We start from the raw sequence: 17335 nt of genomic DNA on the forward strand, positions 1-17335 counted from the left end.
TGGTTTTCTTGCTCTTCTGGTCTCAGGCTAGTGGAGGCTGTGCTTGGTGTAGACGGTTTCCTTAAGTCTTTGATTTCCATCACTCTTTGCTCGGATGGGAAGAGACCAATAACTATTATCTAGATGGATATGGAGCATTGTCTGCCATTTGACCTAGATAGGAACAGGGAATTTTCCTGCTTTGTACCATTGTATTCCTAGCACCTAGTGCAGTTCTTGATGCACAGCATGCATTCAGTAGCTATCCTTCAAATTCATTAATGAGCCACATCCTTCTGTACAGAGAAGACACAGCCAGGTCTAGGTAGACAAGATAGGGAAGACTCCTCAGTGGAAAGTACCGGTGGGCTGGGCATCATCGACGTACAGACCAGCCTGCTGCTTAAAAGTCGGGGATTAAGGTAAGAAAATAGAGATTGGTTTGCAGTCAAGTGTGGGAAGCTTGTGAGATGAAAGGTAACAAGGTGGCATCTATGGTCAGAGGGTGTTGAGACGGAGAAGAGATGCACATTTGACACAGTGGCCAATGTTGCTGAACAGAGAGATGCAGCATGGAATGAATGAGGAGGGGCAGTGATCCTAGTCACCATGTCATGGTTTCCTGTGCTTGCCTGCATCGCTTTTTTACCATCTCGCCACATGTCCCAGAAGAAAGAAGTAGAGGAGTTAGCAAGAAATATTCGTCGAGCCAGGTGTAGTCTGAATGTGGTTATTTTCCCCACCTCTCACCTCCCACCTATGCAGACTGTACCTTTTGGGAGGAGGGGAAATGGACATCGTCACCTTAGCCTTTCCCATCCCTCTGTTTAGGCTCTGCCACCTTTGCAGACAGCAGGCTTGTGTAGGATTCAGAACTTCAATTAGCTTTGGAACCCTTGAAGAGGAGGACCATTTGAGATGGGGCAACATGGCTGTGGGCGAGAGGGACTTCCTCCTCACTTTCCAGGCCATGTAACAGCCTTTTCTGAGGCTCTATATGTTAACAACCTGACTTCTAGGGACAAAATTTTTAAAATGTTCCCAATTTGGAGAACCCATACAATGCTTGGTTTCCATAGACTCTCAGAGCTGGATTCATCTGGAGGGCTTTGAAGTATGTTTTCCAGAAATGATTAAATCATGTAGTGTCTGCCACCTTCCTACAGGAAGGAGCGGTGGGAGAATGGCTCTGTGATGCCAATATCAGGTCACAGAAGTCAGAGCAGTGTCTCCCCTGGCTACCACGGAGGCCAGGAAAAGTCTTGATCAGTGGGTGCCCGGGAGAAGGAAGAGCCAGCCGGGAGGCTTGGGCCCCTTGCAGCCCGTCCACTGCCAGCTGTCTCACGTGGCAGTCTCTTCTCACAGTCCTGCCCAGGCTGCCCCCCGTCAGGCCCCAAACAGCTGTTGGGTGGTGAGTTGCTGCTGTTGGTGCTTTTCTTTCCCTTGTCCTCCCCTTTGCTGTTTGCAGCAACCTCTTGGGGGAGGTCAGCAGATCTGTTGGAGGAGGTGGTTCCCAGGCCCTCATGATTTTTGGCAGCTCACACAAAGAAGTTAAAGACAAACTAGAGCTTCCACTGGAGCGTTCCCTCATGGGTCCCTCCCTAGGAGTGGAAGAAGGGACATTGGTGGTGGGGAGGAATCTGGTCCTCCTCGGCTTCGTGCCTGGAGCCAACAGCTTCTCTGCTTGGGTGGATCTATTATTCCCCCATCTCCTGCTTGGGCCCTTTGCCTTCCATTCAGCAAGCAGAGGAGGATGGTGCTCTCATGGAGATACAGAGGGATGGATGTTCTCATGAGGAGCTGAGTAGGGCCCAAGAAATTCAAGAGGGGTCAGCAATTGGAGCTGGGTCCAGAAACTTGACTCCCTCTTTTCTGAAAACATTCTTGCTGCTGCTGCTTGTTCAGGAAACATACTCTGTAAATTGTGAAAATCAAGGAATAAGCCCAAGACATTGTCATATACAGAAAGCTGCCTATTTGGGGCAAGGATTTAGGGGAGGAAACCTGTCTTCCCCTCCCCCCATTTTACCAATTAATGATGATTCATTAATGGAGTCTTATCTCTTAACTTATTTCTGCAGGACTCCCAGGCACCAGGTCTCTTTTAGACACATAGAGAATAAAGAGCTGTAGCAGTTCCTGAGCCTGTGCTCTTTAAGAACCGGTTGGAATACAGGAAGGATTTCTGAGTGGCCAAATACATATGCTCTCAACCACAAACCAAAAAGCTGGCCATTCAAACCTACCTGGAGAAGCCTTGGAGAGGTGGGGTGAGGGTGGGGGAAGGCCTGATGATTTGCTTCTAAAAACCACAGCCTTGAATGCTGTATGGAGTCAAATTCTAGCCTGAAATATGAGGTTATCAAGAGTTAAAATAGACTTGACAACAACTGGGGGCAACAACTGGGGGCAAGAGTTGTGTGTAGGGAAAAGATGAAGAGGCACAGCCCTTGTCCTCACTATTGGGGAAACTGGTACGTAACTGGGACTGTAGAACACATATAAAAGTGATGAGAGAGTAAAGAGGAGGGGAGCCTTACTGGTCACAAGGGAAGGTTTCCTGGAGGACATGGTTGTTGGAAGCCTGAAAGAAGGAAGGAGGATGTGTTCAGGGAGTAGTGGACGAGCAGGTCAGAGAGGAGCCGCCACAGACCCACCACCTCTGCCCAGGAAGCTGTGTGTCTATCCTCCAGTACCTGCCTGGGAAGCTGCTGTGTCTCACCGTGCTTCTTTCCCTGCAGACCCCCCTGTCTTGGCAAGAGTTGGAAGGTGAGCAGGCCAGCTCCTGTACACACAAGCGCTCAGCATCCTGGGGCAGCACAGACCACCGAAGAGAGGTGACCACCCCTTCTGACTCCCTGGCTAGCATCACCACTTCTTCTTTAAGCCCCACCCATCACCACACAATACTCTGCTCCAAAGCAGAATTACATTTTCCTTCCCTGCTGCAACCTGGCTTTGTCCTGTAAGATGGCTTTTTGGTGTCAGTCTTAGCCTCCTGGTGGCCAGACCTCAGGACCCTGGACCCTTGTGCCAGAGGGTTTCCGCCAGTGTCCTCCAGCAGCCAGCCCCCAGGGCTGTTCTTGCTGTACTCTGATGTCAGATCCTTACAGGTGCTTCAGAGCCTAGAGAGTAGGGAGTGAATCCCTGGGAATGGAAGCCCAACTTTATTTCTATTGAACCATTCATCCAGCCTTCTTTCTAAAAGAGGAAGAAGAAAAGAGTTTTGTTCCCAAGTCTTTTTCCTGACTCTCCCTCTCCCTCAGGAGTGCTTGAGTAGAGATGGCCATAAGCTGGATCCGGGGCCCCCACCTCAGCTCCACCCTGATGTGCTGCTTATTGATGGCTGTAGAGGGTCAGCTTGCTAGGACTCATCTCTCCCTTTACGAGGGAGAGTGATTTCTGCCCTCCTTGCTACTGAAAACCCTAATCAGTGTGAAAATTCTATGCATTTGATTAGTGGGACGTATGAAATATTTGACGTTTCAATGATCCGAGGAGGGGTGTTATCCATACTTAGGGGTAGGATCATGTATGAGTGATTCAAAATAGCCAAACTGACAGTACTTTCTTCTTAGTTGTAGTCATAAATTATATGGCCAAATTAAAAAGGGACCTAAATTAAATGGAATTCAGCAGCAGACCTGGATTCTGTTTAATTTAGGCCTAATTATTTAAATAGCTCTGCACCCCAGGTATTCTCCTTTGTCAGCTGAGGGCATGTAGGTGCAGAAGTAAAAATGTGATGGGGATATTTAAAATTGTTACTGCTGACCCATAATTGTCACAGGAGATAGAAGCCAGTCTCTCTGGGTGGTACGAACAGTTAACACATTCACGCTTCAGCTAACTGAAGAGTTGGAGGTTCCCTTCCAGCCCAAGGCACCTCAGAAGAAAGGTCTAGCGAACTGCTTTAGCAGGTCATTGAAAACCCTGTGGGACACAGTTCTCCTCTGTCAGGCATGAGCTTGCTTTGATTTGAAACTGACTTGCTAACAGAAGATTTTTGAGTGGTTGGGCTTTTTTTTAAATAGTAGTGCAATATCTGATACTCCTTGAGAGCCTGCCCCTGGTTCAGTGTAATCCACTTGAAAATAGGGGAAAATATTTCCCTCCTTACTGGTTATGGGGGCTTTGAGGTAGTTGTGAATATAGTTTGAGAAGTAAATAGCTGTTAATATCCAAAAATAATCATTTTCCATTTCTGTAAATAGGGTCATATTCCATACTTTTGGGATCAGTGAAAGGCAAGATACCTTCAGTGTTGCATATTTTTTAAATGTTGGAAATTGATACAAAGATGGAACACATGATGATTTCAGAAATCAAACATCCCAGTTAGCAAGGTAGCCGGCTTGTCTTTACCCACAACAACGAGCTATTTTGAAATGGAAAATTAGCCTCTGTTGCCTTTTTGCAAGCTTCACGGGCCTTTCACTTTGCTTCACCTGTCTCTCCTCTCCCCGCTCTGGGGTGCCAGATCACCAAGTTGAAGCAGCAGCTGCAGAGGACAAAGCTGAGCCGCAATGGGAAAGAGAAGGAGCGGGGCTCCCCACTCCAAGGAGACCATGCTGTGCGAGGAGCTCTGAGGGTATGTCCCCCACCCCCACCCCGACCCCGACTCTCCTACTCTAGTCCCTCTCTTGCTCTCCTTCCTTATCAGGCTGTGAGCAGAGTTCTCTCAGGTCTTGCAGTTACCCAGCCCTCCCCCATTCCGTGTTTCATGGACACCCAGGCGAGGTTTTGGTAAAAACTGGAGCTTATTGAACGGCACCAGAAGGACTTTTTTGCTTTTCTGAATTTCTCACCCCCATAAAATCTAGATAATGATGTTCGTGAAGACTAAAAGCGCACTCCAGATCTCAAACCTCTAACTTCTGTAGAAAATGCGACTTACTAGACTTGCTGCAATCAGTAATTGCCATCAACTCCTCCTTTATTCAGTTGGTTCTGCTGAGTAGACATGACCCTCACTGATTACTCCTGACCTGAATCATTAACTCGTTGTTGTTGTTAGGTGTCATTGAGTTAGTTCCATCTCATAGCAACCTTTTGTATAACAGAACTGTCCAATTCTCAGTCATCCTCCCAGCCAATGCTATGTTTGAATTGTGGTGTTTTTGTTAAGAGTATTGAATATCCCATGGACTGCCAAAAGAACAACTAAATCTGTCTCAGAAGAAGTACAACCAGGATTTTTCTGAGAGGCACGTTTGGTGAAACTTCGTCTCATACAGGACAAGTGAGAGTCCAGTCTTTGGAAAAGCACATCGTGCTTGGAAAAGAGTTGGTCAAAGATCCTCAGTGAGATGGTGTGGCACGATGACTGACGATGGGCTGGAGCACGGTGGAGGCTGGAAGCCGGCCCGTGATAGGGCAGGGCTTTGGTCTGTTGCTCATAGAGGTGCCATGAGTCATGTTGACTTGATGACATCTAATAACAATTAATTGTTCAGTTTTTTCATACATAAGAGGCCGTTAAAAAGAATACTGTCTTGGGGCAGGTGCACCTAGGGCCATAAAGTGACATTTTTTTTAATACTTAATAAGACATCTTTTGTGGCAGATTTATCCAATGAAATATGTCATTTGATTTCTTTACTGCTGCTTCCATGGATGCCAGGTATAGATCAAGTAAAATGAAACCCAAGGGAGCTCTGATGGTATAATCCATAGCGAACTCCAAGTAAAAGGAAATCCTTGACAGCTTCAGTCTTTGCACCATTTATCATCATATTTTCTCTGTCCCTGTTTTGAAGAGTTTTTATGTTGAGGTGTAAGCCATCTGAAGGCTGTTTGTCATCTTTGATCTTCAGTGAGTACTTCAAGTCCTCTTTACTTTCAGTTAGCAGATCTGTGTCATCTGCATTTCATAGGTACTTACTGGTGATTGGAATGCTAAAGTTGGAAACAAAAAAGAAAGATCAGTAGTTGGAAGGTACGGCCTTGGTGACAGAAGGATGCCAGAGATCATGTGACAGAATTTTGTAAGACCTGTGACTTATTTTTTGGAGATAAGTTTTTTCAACAACATATATAGAAACTCTTCTTGTGGACCCCACAAGATGGAACACACAGGGATCTAATCAATTACTTTTAGTAAGAAGTGATAGAGAAACCCAATATCACCAATCAGATTAAGGCCAGAGCACACTGCAGAACAGACCATCAGTTTCTCATACGAGTTCACATTGAAGCTAAAGAAGTTGAAAATAAGTCCTTAAGTGCCTTTCTACTGTCTTACACCCTTGAGGATATCCCACCTACATTTAAAGACCATCTCAAGAGCAGATTCGATGCATTGAACACTAATGACCAAAGACCAGATGAGTTGTGGGATAACATCATAAGTGAAGAAAGCAAAAGATCATTAACAGAACAGAAAAGACTAAAATGGCTGTCAGAGAGGTTCTGAAATGTGCTCTTGATAGAGTTGCTAACGTGAATGGAGGGATCTCCGGTGGCCTGCTTAGTGGGAAGCTGTTCTACCAATGCAAAGTCACAGCAGGTCCAAGGTGAGCATTCTCCTCTCATGTGATTTAGAGCTTCTGAAAACCTGCTAAAGGATCAGCTATGAGTTGGTGAGTTTGTTATTCTTCAAAGTGAATGGAAGAACTGATAAAAGTACTGAATAGGTTTCAAAAGGTGGTTTGAGAAGACACAGTATTATAATGAGGTATAAAAAGACCTGGAGTTAGAAGAGACAAACACACTTGGCATCTCTAAAGCTGTAAACACGCTCTGGTGGCCTACTGAGTAAGGAGTTGTGTGGCCAACCCAAAGGTATGTGGTTCAAATCCACTAGTGGTATCTCAGGAGAAAGATGGGCAGTCTCCTTCTGTGTAATTACAGTGTTTGGAAAAAACCCACTGGAAGGTCAACAGTGTTCCAACTCCTGAGAATGTAACAGGATTAAAAAAGAAAAAATTTAAGAAAAAAAAAGAACATAAATGATTAAAAAATTCAAGCCTCACATTGCAAATTTTATTTTTCAAGTTAGGAAATGATAGTTCATTGCAGCATGCTATAGAAAAGGAACAAGATAGCTAGATAAGAGTGAAAAGATTGGACAACCAGCAAAGGCCAGCTAAATCAGAAAACTCCTCCACATTACAATATTGAAGAATCCTATGGTCAAAATATTGAACAATGCAGAAATCATGGGGGGAAAAAATACTCAAGGAACATACAAAGTCATTGTACCAAAAAGAATTAGTGTTCAGCCATTTCAAGAAGCAGCTTCTGATTAAGAACTGATGATATTAAAGGAAGAAGGCTGATGCAGTAAAAGAACTAATGAAAAACAAGACTCTAGGAGTTAACTGAATACTGTCTGAGATGTTTCAACAAATGGATGGCAAAATATTTGAAGACAACTGTACGACCAACCAACTAGGAGAGATCCATAGTTTTGCCCATTCCGAAGAAAGGTAAACCAACAAAATCTGAAAGTGCTAGGACAGTATCATTAATATCACATGCAAGGAAAAATTTTTTAATAATTTTAATGAACATTTACAGAAATATTGGATTTCTATTCATTCATTGTTGCCCAGCCCTCCCCCACTCCCCTGCAAGGAAAATTTTGTTGAAGATGATTCTCAAACAGTTGGAGCAGTAAGTCAACAGAAAACTGCCAGATCTGGGGAAAGGAACAGGGATACTGTTGCTGATATCAGATGTAGCTTGGCTGAGAGCAGAGACTACCAAAAAGAAACTTCCCTGTGTTTTGTTGACTGTGTAAAGGCATCCACTTGTGGACACCATAACAAATCAAGATAGCATTGCAAATAATGGGAATTCCAGACACTTAATTTGAGCGATCATGCAGAACCTGAAGGTAAATCAAGAGGCAATCATTCTACAAAACAAAGAGATACTGTGTTGTTTGAAATCCGGAAAGGATACAGCAGGATTATATCCTTTTACCATTCTATGCTGAACATTCCAGAAAACTCAACTATGTGGAACTATAAGAAGAAAAATTAGGCATCAGGGTTGAGGGCGACTCTTTAACCAGTGATATGCAGATGACACACCTTGCTTGCTGATAACTGCATATAGGTGGAGACTAAGGGGGTTGCTCCTTTTGTCTCCCCTAGGCATCCCCTCCTGGCTTGCCCTCTGGTTCCACTGTCCTGCGACTTAGTCCTTGCCTGCATAGAAGCCTAGAAGGGCTCAACCAAGAGCTGGAAGAGGTGTTTGTGAAGGAGCAGGGTGAGGAGGAGCTGCTAAGGGTGAGTGTGATTGCACCCTGATGGCACTATTTGTGCTGAGCCTCAGCTGAAGTGGGGATGAGAGGCTTGCTCTCTGGGGTTTCACAGGCTGTGGATATGTAAATGGAGCAATATGCAAATAGGAGCCTACAAATGGGATACAAATTGATTTTATTAATCCCAGAAGGACTTAACTACAGAGACAGTAGAGCTAAGTGGGTACAAATGCGAAAGGCTTTATGGTATGAGTAGAAAAAGACAGAGGAAGGATTGGCAGAGATGGGAGAGTCCTCAGCTGAGAAAAACAGGCTAGGCATTATGGTTCAATCAAACCAGCAGCTTGCTGTTCCCTGCGTGCTTGGAACTGTTACCCACCTGCATTTTAGTTCATGCTGCCCCCATTGCCTGTGTTACCCTCCACCCTCCAGCTCCACCTGGTGAAATGCGTTCATCCCTCACTGCCAGTGGCTCTGTGCAGCCTCCTACCCTGCCCTGCTCCCAGGCAGAATTATTTGCTACCATTTCTGCAGTCTCAAAGCACATTTTTTTACTGACCCAGTAGAACTGGGGAATGCCAGTGGGGCAGAATTAATGTAGTTCTAATAGCCACACTCCCAAGTTTATAATTTACTCTTAAGGTAAATGTAGGATTTTATACACATCCAAACACATGAACACAATTTGGTGTACATGGGTACAAATATCATTGAATGTTTAAAAAGCAGGGTGGGAGTAATTAATTGATGAATACATGAGAATAATCTGAATACTTGTTCTGCAATGGCTTTTAACACTTAGAGGCTACACAGTCTGTCTCACAAGCATGCAGGCACCCTATGTCATTTGTCTCTGTGTTTTCCAGAGTTGAGCACACAGACAATTTCTGTTTTCATGAGGCTGATAACCTAATGGGATGTGTGTGTTAGTGGTGTGTATATGTGTGTGTTGTGTGTATGTGTTTGTGTGTGAGAGAGAAAGACTAATCAACTCATACAAGTAAGTATGTAATTACAAATTGGATGTGAGTGCTGCGAAGGAAAAGAACAGGCTGCTGTGGAAAGAGGAGCGCATTCCAGATTGGGGGGTAGACAGGGAAGTACGTGAGAGGGGAACTGTATTCTGGCATTCTCATGTGTTACGGAAGATCAGAATGACGGCACAGAGAGGCCCATCACACCACAGCACTGAAACGTGCCCCTGAGCAGGTTCAGGACTGAGGTTTTCTCCACCTTCTTCCCCGTCAGATCCTCGATATCCCCGATGGGCACCGCGCCCCCGCCCCTCCCCAGAGCAGCAGCTGCGATCATTCCCTCCTTCCCCTGGAACCTAGCAACCTGGCCAGCTCTCCCTCCATGTCCCTGGCATCTCCCCAGCCTCCTGGCCTGGCCAGCCTCGAGGAGCACCGTGGTGCCGTCGAGGAGCTGGCATCCATCCCTGGTGACAAAGGTAAGCAGGGCAGGCCCGGCTGTAGGAGGGTCTCCACTGCCTTTTCCACTCCGACCACTTTGAAGCCAAGTGTTTTCATGTACTAACCAACTAAAATATTATTATGAGTCCTCTCTCTTCTGCATGTGGTAGCAACAGTAACAATAATAATTGTCTTTTACATTATTTTCTGATCTCTGTACCTATTTTTATTTAACCCTCACTGTCATCCGAAGATGCAGCTCTTCACAACCGCATTTTCTGGCCGCATTTTCAACGTTTGTTCTTGTTAGTTGCTGTGGTGTCGCTTCAACTCATGGTGAACCCCACCCAGTTTTTCAGTGACTGACTTCCCAAAGTAGATCGCCATTGTGTTGTGGTCGGTCGTCTACACAGGCTTCCACTCCACCCTGTGACTTGTAGTAGACTTCCAAGTGGCTGTGAAGTATGTGAGAGCATGTTGTCTCTTGGTAGGGCCACACAGGCTCTCCCTCCAGAACTCTACTGTTTGACTTCACCAGGAGAGCAAGATGTGATTCCTATCCGCTAGTGATAAAGATGACAAAGTGGCATCTCTCATACTTGTTGTTAGGAGAAGCTAATCCTTGGAAAGAAGTTTGCTTGGAAAGGTGGAGGGTCAACTAAAGAGAGGAAAACCTTCAGCCACAGGGACTGCAGCAGTGGGCTTGAGTATGTCGGAAAGGATGAGGATCCAACAGGGTTCACATTTGTTCATAGCGTCGCTATGAGTCGTACTCAGCAGCACCTGACAAAAAACAAGAAGTGATAAAGAGCTTGACCTTGCGAAGCACTGTTGCCTGCATTATCTATGGTGATCCTTAGAGTAACCCTATATGGTGGGCTGGTCAAGGGCATGATCTGACAATGCACATAGGTAAACAACATAGAGTAATAAAGGAATAAATAGGAGATAAATTCAGATAAAGTCAATATTTGCAGCTTAGGCAAAGCACACTCATAATGGAAAGTGAAAAGAATTTTATCCTACAAGTGGGGCTGAGTAAAGATTGCTTCTCTGAGTCAGTACGAGAGCTCTTCCTGGAAGAACAGATAGATTTTCACGGCCACAGAAAGGAAGAAGCAATGGTATGTCGACAGGCAGGATGGTTCAGTCTTAGAAGAAAACAGGGCCTCTTTATGTTTGAGATTTGATTTCCAATATCAACCAACCTGGGAATTTAGAACTGATATTATATCCTCCCGCCCCCATCAATTTAACTATATTTGTTTTATCCTGTTGTTCTTATATGCTGTCAAGTCAGAACTAATTCATAGCTGACTCTCCAGTAGGTTTTCATAGGCTATAAATCACAGGAGGTGATTACCCATCTTTCTCCCAAAGAGTCCAAGCTGGTAGATTCAAACTGTCAGCCTTTGGGTTGGAAACATAACTCCTTACCCCCACAATGCCACTAATATTCTGTGTATTTCTGTGTGCTGCCTCAAAGTTCTTTGTTTTTTAAGATGGAGTAGTGCTTCATTCAGGGAACTCAACCTTCAGTAGGGAGCTCTGGTGGCCAAGTGGTAAGAAACTGTACTGCAATCATGAAGGCACATGGTTTGAACCCACCAGACGCTGCACAGGAGAAAGATGGACAATTTCCTCTTGTGCAATTTAATGCCTCTCAAAACCTGTTGGAGGGTCAGCTGTGGGACATTTTTTTTTTTTGGGTTTCCATTCATTCATTGTTGCACTATTCTCTCTACCCTCCTCCCAGTTTGTTCTTGTCCAAATGCCACAGTGCTTGTCAAAGCCAGTTCTGGTTAATCTTCTTTGTCAGTGTGTCCTTTGCCATTCCCTATCACTCCTCCCTGAGAGAGACTTCACCCTGAGTCATAAGGAAAAGGGGATGGTGTATTCTCTTAGCTACTTCCTGCTGAAAAGGGACGCTGTGGGTTTCAGGGTGAAGATCTTCTCTCACTACTCTAAAGGGCCCCTTTGGCAGTAGGAAACACATAGACTATTATGGAGATTGATTTTGGAATTTAGATGCACTCTTATTGATTGTGCTTGGCCGTACATGTTCATATCCTTGAAGATGTATCATGGGGGTGTTGCAACCTAGAAGACACAAATTTGACTAACAAGTTATAAGTACATGAGTCCAAAAATTATGGAAAAGTAAAAGAAAAGATTCTTTCATTGTTTTACAAACCCTCCCCCAGGTCCCCTCCACCATGTAGCCCTCGCTCTAGTCTCCTGTGATGACAGAAATACCTAGTTATATATCTCTTTTAAACAGTTTTCTCCCTCCTCTGTTTCAGTGCAGTATACATTATTGAACCCATCTTACTCAGTCTCTCCCCAACCCCAAGGACAGTCCCATTCTACAACAGTGGCATCATGTAATATTTGTCCTTTTGTGACTGGGATATTTCACTCAGCATAATGTTCTCCAGAGTCAACCATTTTGAATAATATTGCATGAGTTCCTTGTTTTTTAATGCAGCATAGTATTCCATTGTGCGAATATACCACAGCTTCTCTTAGCCATTCGTTTGTTGATGGAGCTGTGGGACATTTCTGACTCAGCAGTACACAAAACAACAACAGAGTTTCATTGGAGTCACTGGGTGGTACAAACAGTTATCATACTTAGCTACTAGCCAAAAGGTTGGAGATTCAAGTTTACTCCATGATTGCCTTGAAAACAGGCCTGGTGATCTACTTCTAAGTTAGAAGCCATAAAAATTGTTCAGAGCCTAGTTCTACTCTGATAGACTTTGGGTTGCCACGAGGAGTCCAAATTGGATGGCAAATGGTTTCGTTTAGAGTATAAAGAAACAATAAAGTGGATTAGCATAACTACTGTGGCCTCCCTTCCTGGCTTGCCTGCCTTACCCACTCACAAAAGGCCTGAGTTGAGCAAAGTGGAGCTCCTTCCTCAGCTCCCCTGGAATCAGCCTTGCTCTGTTTACAGCCTCCTCTCCAGGTCACCCGGCCTTCCTGGAAGAAGGCAGCCCATCTCCAGTCCTTGCCTTTGCCGCCTCCCCTCGGCCCAACCACAGCTATGTCTTCAAACGGGAGCCCCCAGAAGGCTGTGAGAAAGTGCGGGTGTTTGAAGAAGCTTCGTGAGTACCTCAGTCTTACAGGGAGTGGGAGGAGGGAAGGTCAGCCCCACGTTCCCCACCTGACAGGCCAGCCCTTCTCCAGTCTTCAACAGTCTCCACTCTTAGAGGTATTGTCAACTTGAGGTTATCAATATTGTGGTTTTTCTGTGTTCAAACTTGTTGACATTACCTACTCTGAGCACTTAAATCTTTGCTTATCATTATCTCCATAGAAACCTGCTCTCTGCCCACATGCCAGACACAGTGCAGCAGGAGCTGGGAAGGAAAGGAAAGCTATCTGAAACCTAAGCTCTTTGTTTCTTCTATTCCCCCCTCTCCCCATCCCCAGGGAAGATGTGAGAATTTGCTAGACTATAATGAGAGGAAAAAAGTGTGAGAGAAATATTGAAAGAGAGATTGAGAAAAGAGACAGAATGCTAGCCATTCTCCTCAGGCAGAGAAGCGTTGCAGGCTTCTGAGGTGGAACTGGGCAGTGGTAGAGCCAAGACAGCTTTCTAATTGCTTCTGAGTCAAGTCTGTGGCTGTAATGGTTCAAGTAGCTTGAACTCCTAGACAGAAATTTCCAGTCCTTGCAAGTAAGGACTCTGGAATATTCCCAAGCCAGACTGGAGAATTCAGAAGCCATTTTTATTACTTTTTTACTACAATTCCCTTTCATTAGCAGGGAGAACTGAGAGCTGACCTTTCCAAATGCCCCAGACAATCCAGCTTAGCAGGCACTGTACGAGCTGATTTCATTTCCCCTGCCAACCTAATGTCCACTGGGGCAGATTCACACTGAAAGTTGTGGTTTTAATGGCAGGCAGGAAGTTTAGTCATGGTGTGCAAATAAAGGTTTAGCTGGGATAGGGTTTTGGTTCTTGAGGGTACCATTTGGATCACAAAAAAAGGAGGGGAGGAGAGTGCCCATGAGGATTGCAGAAAGCACATTATAATCAGAGTAAGGAGTTAAGGAGAAAGCCATTGCCTACAGGGGTTTTGCTACCATCTTCTCTATTTCCCAGTATAAGTGTAAGACTTGAATCTTATGTGGTGTTGTGGAAGGGAAAAGCCAAATTTTGTAGCTTAAGGAGATAGATGCTAGATCCTTATGTTGTTGTCGTTATTATGTGCCATCAGGTTGCCTGTTTCACTGTCTCCATCACACCTACCCACATTACCCCAGTTACCGTGTCAGTCCATCTCAACCAGGGTCTTCCTCTCCTGCGCTGTCCCTCCACCCTTCCAAGCATATCCTCCCCTAAATCCACTTTAGGAATTAGGCTGTTGTTGATTTCCTAGAGTTATGTCCTCTAGCTTTCGACCTCTGGCAACCATTTTAGAAAGGAAGAAATCATCCATTTCTTCCTAAGATACGCTGGGATAGAAATGCTGAAACTCGTTGGAGTTTCTTCATCTTATCAGTTCTCCTCTTGGGCAGTTCTTGTGTTTAGCTATTCATCTGCTACATTTCCCCCTTTCCTTGCTGGTATACCTTTGAAGATCACCTGAATTTGGATTTTCCGTGGAAGGATTCAAGCCATTCAGGGTCATCCTGGTTATGTTCTTATCCTTTAAGTGCTACTGAGTCTTCTCGTTTGAGTATGCAACCGGGGGATTTATCCCTTGCCCTCCCTACTACCCTGATCCCTATTCCTTAAAGTGGATTCTTGTACAGTTTTCCTGACAAGGAGATATCTTGCATCTTCTAGAACCCCCTAGGCCATCCCACACACATCTAGCAGAGGAGCCTTTTGCTTCAATCTACCTTTTCTCACTACTTTGCTGGTCTCTGTTTTCCTCTCACCATGCTCTTCTTCTAAAATTCAAATGGTAATCAATTTATTAAGATGTATATTTTCCCATATGTAAATTACTATTAATAATAATTTTAATAGTCGTTCATGTACATAAAGTATTATAAAAGTAATAATTTTAATAAATAAGAGGTCATAGACATCACCATCTTCCTATATATTTCGCACCAGAAGGGCCGCCCCCACCAGCTTGCAGTGTTATTTGACTCTCTAAGCATGGCCAGTCACCTTTCTTCTTTTTCTTCCTATCAAACCCATTAACCTGTTGCCATTAAGTTTATTCTATCTTGTCATGACCTTATTAAACTCAGCTGCCACCACAGAGTTTGTAAAGTTGTAATCTTTGTGGGAAAGGACTGCCACATCTTTTGCTGTGCAGTTAATGGTGGGTTTGAACTGCTGACTCTTTGGTCACTAGAGTTGCTAGAATTCTCGGGTATGGCCTCATTTCACCCTACTGCTTTCTGTAAGTGGTCAGAATAGTAAGAATGATTCTTTCTACAACACAGGTGAGACTGATAAGGCTGAAACCTACTCGGAATCCAGAGCTCCCTTCCCCCAGCTGTTGCAATTCTTCCCTCCCAACACAAATTTTGAAAGTCACACCTTCCCAAGGTGCTCAAGAAATGTATTGTTCAGGCTAGTGGTTCAACAGGGAACAGTTTTGCCCTCAGGAGACATTTTGCAATGTCTGCACACATTTTTGGTTGTTAGAACTGGAGAGTGGAAAAGGGTGCTACTGATAGCTCATGTCCAAGGAGCAGAGATGTTTAAACACCACCCCCCTACCCCAAAGCAAGTCAGGATCCAGCCCAAAATGTCAGAATGCTGAAATTGAGACACCCTGCTTTAGGCTATGAAGAGTTACCCTGTCCTGGTTGCTGCTTTCAGGTAAGAGGTCTGCTTCCAAAATAACCCTCACCGAAGAAATCTCTCAAAAAACCTCCTTTGGTGTATTTTAGAGTCACATTGTCAGGAAGTTTTCCTTCCTTTTTAGCTTCAATCCCTCCTGCTTCTAACAAGTATATTTCCCATTGTTCAGCAGTACTTCTGAAAAATGGAGAACTAAGGGGCTTCTATGACTATTGATTGCCCAGTAGCCTTTCATGTTTTGGTAATTGCCATCTCATTTGTACAAGGCCCTGGCTCCCTACTCATAACACTGCAGAGTCACTCAGCCTTTCTCACTGGCTGTTCCTATGTGTTTCTCTCTTCCCGTCCTCCAGGTCCCCAGGTCCTGACCTGACCTTCCTGACCTCCTGTCCTGACAAGAACAAAGTCCATTTCAACCCGACTGGCTCAGCCTTCTGCCCTGTCAACTTGATGAAGCCTCTCTTCCCCAGCATGGGCTTCATCTTCCGTAACTGCCCCTCAAGTCCGGGGTCACCTCTCCCTCCGACCAGCCCCAGGCCACCTGCTCGGAAGGATCCTGAGGCCCCTAAGACCTCTCCGCTGCCATCTGAACCATGGCAGCGCACCCCACCATCAGATGAGCCTGTGCTTTTCCAGAGCTCCCTGGTGGTCTGAGGGACGCACCCCCACCACTGTACCATGGTGACCAGTGCCTTGGTGGCAGGCTCCTCCTTAGCCCCTCTGAGATGGGGGTGGAGAAACCCTTCCTTCTCGGCCTTTGAGCACTTTCATTTATTGTGTCAAAGCCCTGGGTCCTTTTTTTGGCAAACACTTGCCCCTCCTAATGTGAGGGGGCCTGCCTTCTCCACTAGCAGCTGGACAGCTCATCACAGCTACACCGGTGTCCCTGCCACCACCCTCATCTGGGTGGAGAACTAACCTGGAAGGTCTTGGGTCTCCCCTCCTAAATGTGAGTCCAAAGGACTGTATACGAGGCCCCAACCCTTGTCATAGAGCAAGCTGGCCGTGACTGAAGGAGAGAGATGCCATAGACCTCCTTCTCTCTCCTTGTTCACACACAGAGGAGATGAGAAGGTAACTACCCGTCCTGAGCCCCATCTCCATGGCTCCCTCTCAGTGGAGATGCTGACCAAAGCAGCCCTAAAGGGCCCTAACACTTGACCAATTCAGCTGCTGGGCGTGGGGGGGACCAAGAGTTTTCCCAAGTCGCATTTTCATCTCGCTTTCACCCTGACTAAAGATTGTCTTAAGCAGCAGCCCGACCTGCCCAGCCCCAGGTGGGTAGTGGGGAAGAGGGAGAGCTGGCGCTCCTTCAGGTGGCAAGTGGCGACTCGACACTCTCCACCTGCCCCAGGTCTGGGGAGGATTAGAAAAATGCCTATTTTTCTTGTTATCGATGTAGAAACTATTTTCTCCCAAAGACACTATTTTTGCAGCTGTTTGAAGTTTGTATATTTTCCGTACTGCAGAGCTTACACAAAAATTGAAGAAGAATGTTAATGTTCAAGTTTTCTTATCCTGTGTTTAGAGGTTGTTTTTTTGCAGATCTTGGTGTTAATAGACCAAATAAATAAGTATTCCCAGCAGCTTGAGATTCCGTCAACTTTTTTTGGGGGGGCAGGGGTTGAAGGTAGGCAAGGGTAATGGAGGCTGAAGATAACTGTATTAATCACTTTATCTTTGCTTCTAAGGAAAGAGTCATAACACATAATTCTGTGGATGTGAGTATTGGCTGAGCAGGCATGGACTGAAGTCCTGTCTTCAGGCCAAAAGGCCTGGATTCTTTCTTTACATGAATATCGTAGACCCATGAGAAAACACCTGGAAGGTAGAGTGAGGAAGTCAGTGGGGAAGGCTTATGTTCTTGGTTGAATCTGGAAAAGCTCAGTGTGGAAATGGGTATCAGAGAGGAAATGTGGGTGAACAGGGCAGACAGTCTGGAACTGTGGACAT

At 45.2% G+C, this 17335-nt stretch overlaps 1 protein-coding gene across 1 annotated transcript in view; it reads left to right on the forward strand.

Annotated features, from left to right (window-relative positions):
- The window catches only part of FAM117A (family with sequence similarity 117, member A), a 60378-nt gene extending 43404 nt beyond the window's left edge, over positions 1-16974 (forward strand). The window contains exons 3-8 of the mRNA XM_006889313.1: positions 2721-2816; positions 4460-4570; positions 8082-8216; positions 9440-9641; positions 12563-12713; positions 15736-16974. Coding sequence (XP_006889375.1) covers positions 2721-2816; positions 4460-4570; positions 8082-8216; positions 9440-9641; positions 12563-12713; positions 15736-16036 — 996 coding nt within the window. The 3' untranslated portion in view covers positions 16037-16974. The remainder of the gene's footprint in view (positions 1-2720; positions 2817-4459; positions 4571-8081; positions 8217-9439; positions 9642-12562; positions 12714-15735) is intronic.
- The last annotated feature ends 361 nt before the right edge of the window (positions 16975-17335 follow it).

The sequence above is a fragment of the Elephantulus edwardii genome, unplaced genomic scaffold, assembly GCF_000299155.1.
Source record: "Elephantulus edwardii isolate Elephantulus edwardi_28Jun2011 unplaced genomic scaffold, EleEdw1.0 scaffold00077, whole genome shotgun sequence".
NCBI lineage: Eukaryota > Metazoa > Chordata > Mammalia > Macroscelidea > Macroscelididae > Elephantulus > Elephantulus edwardii.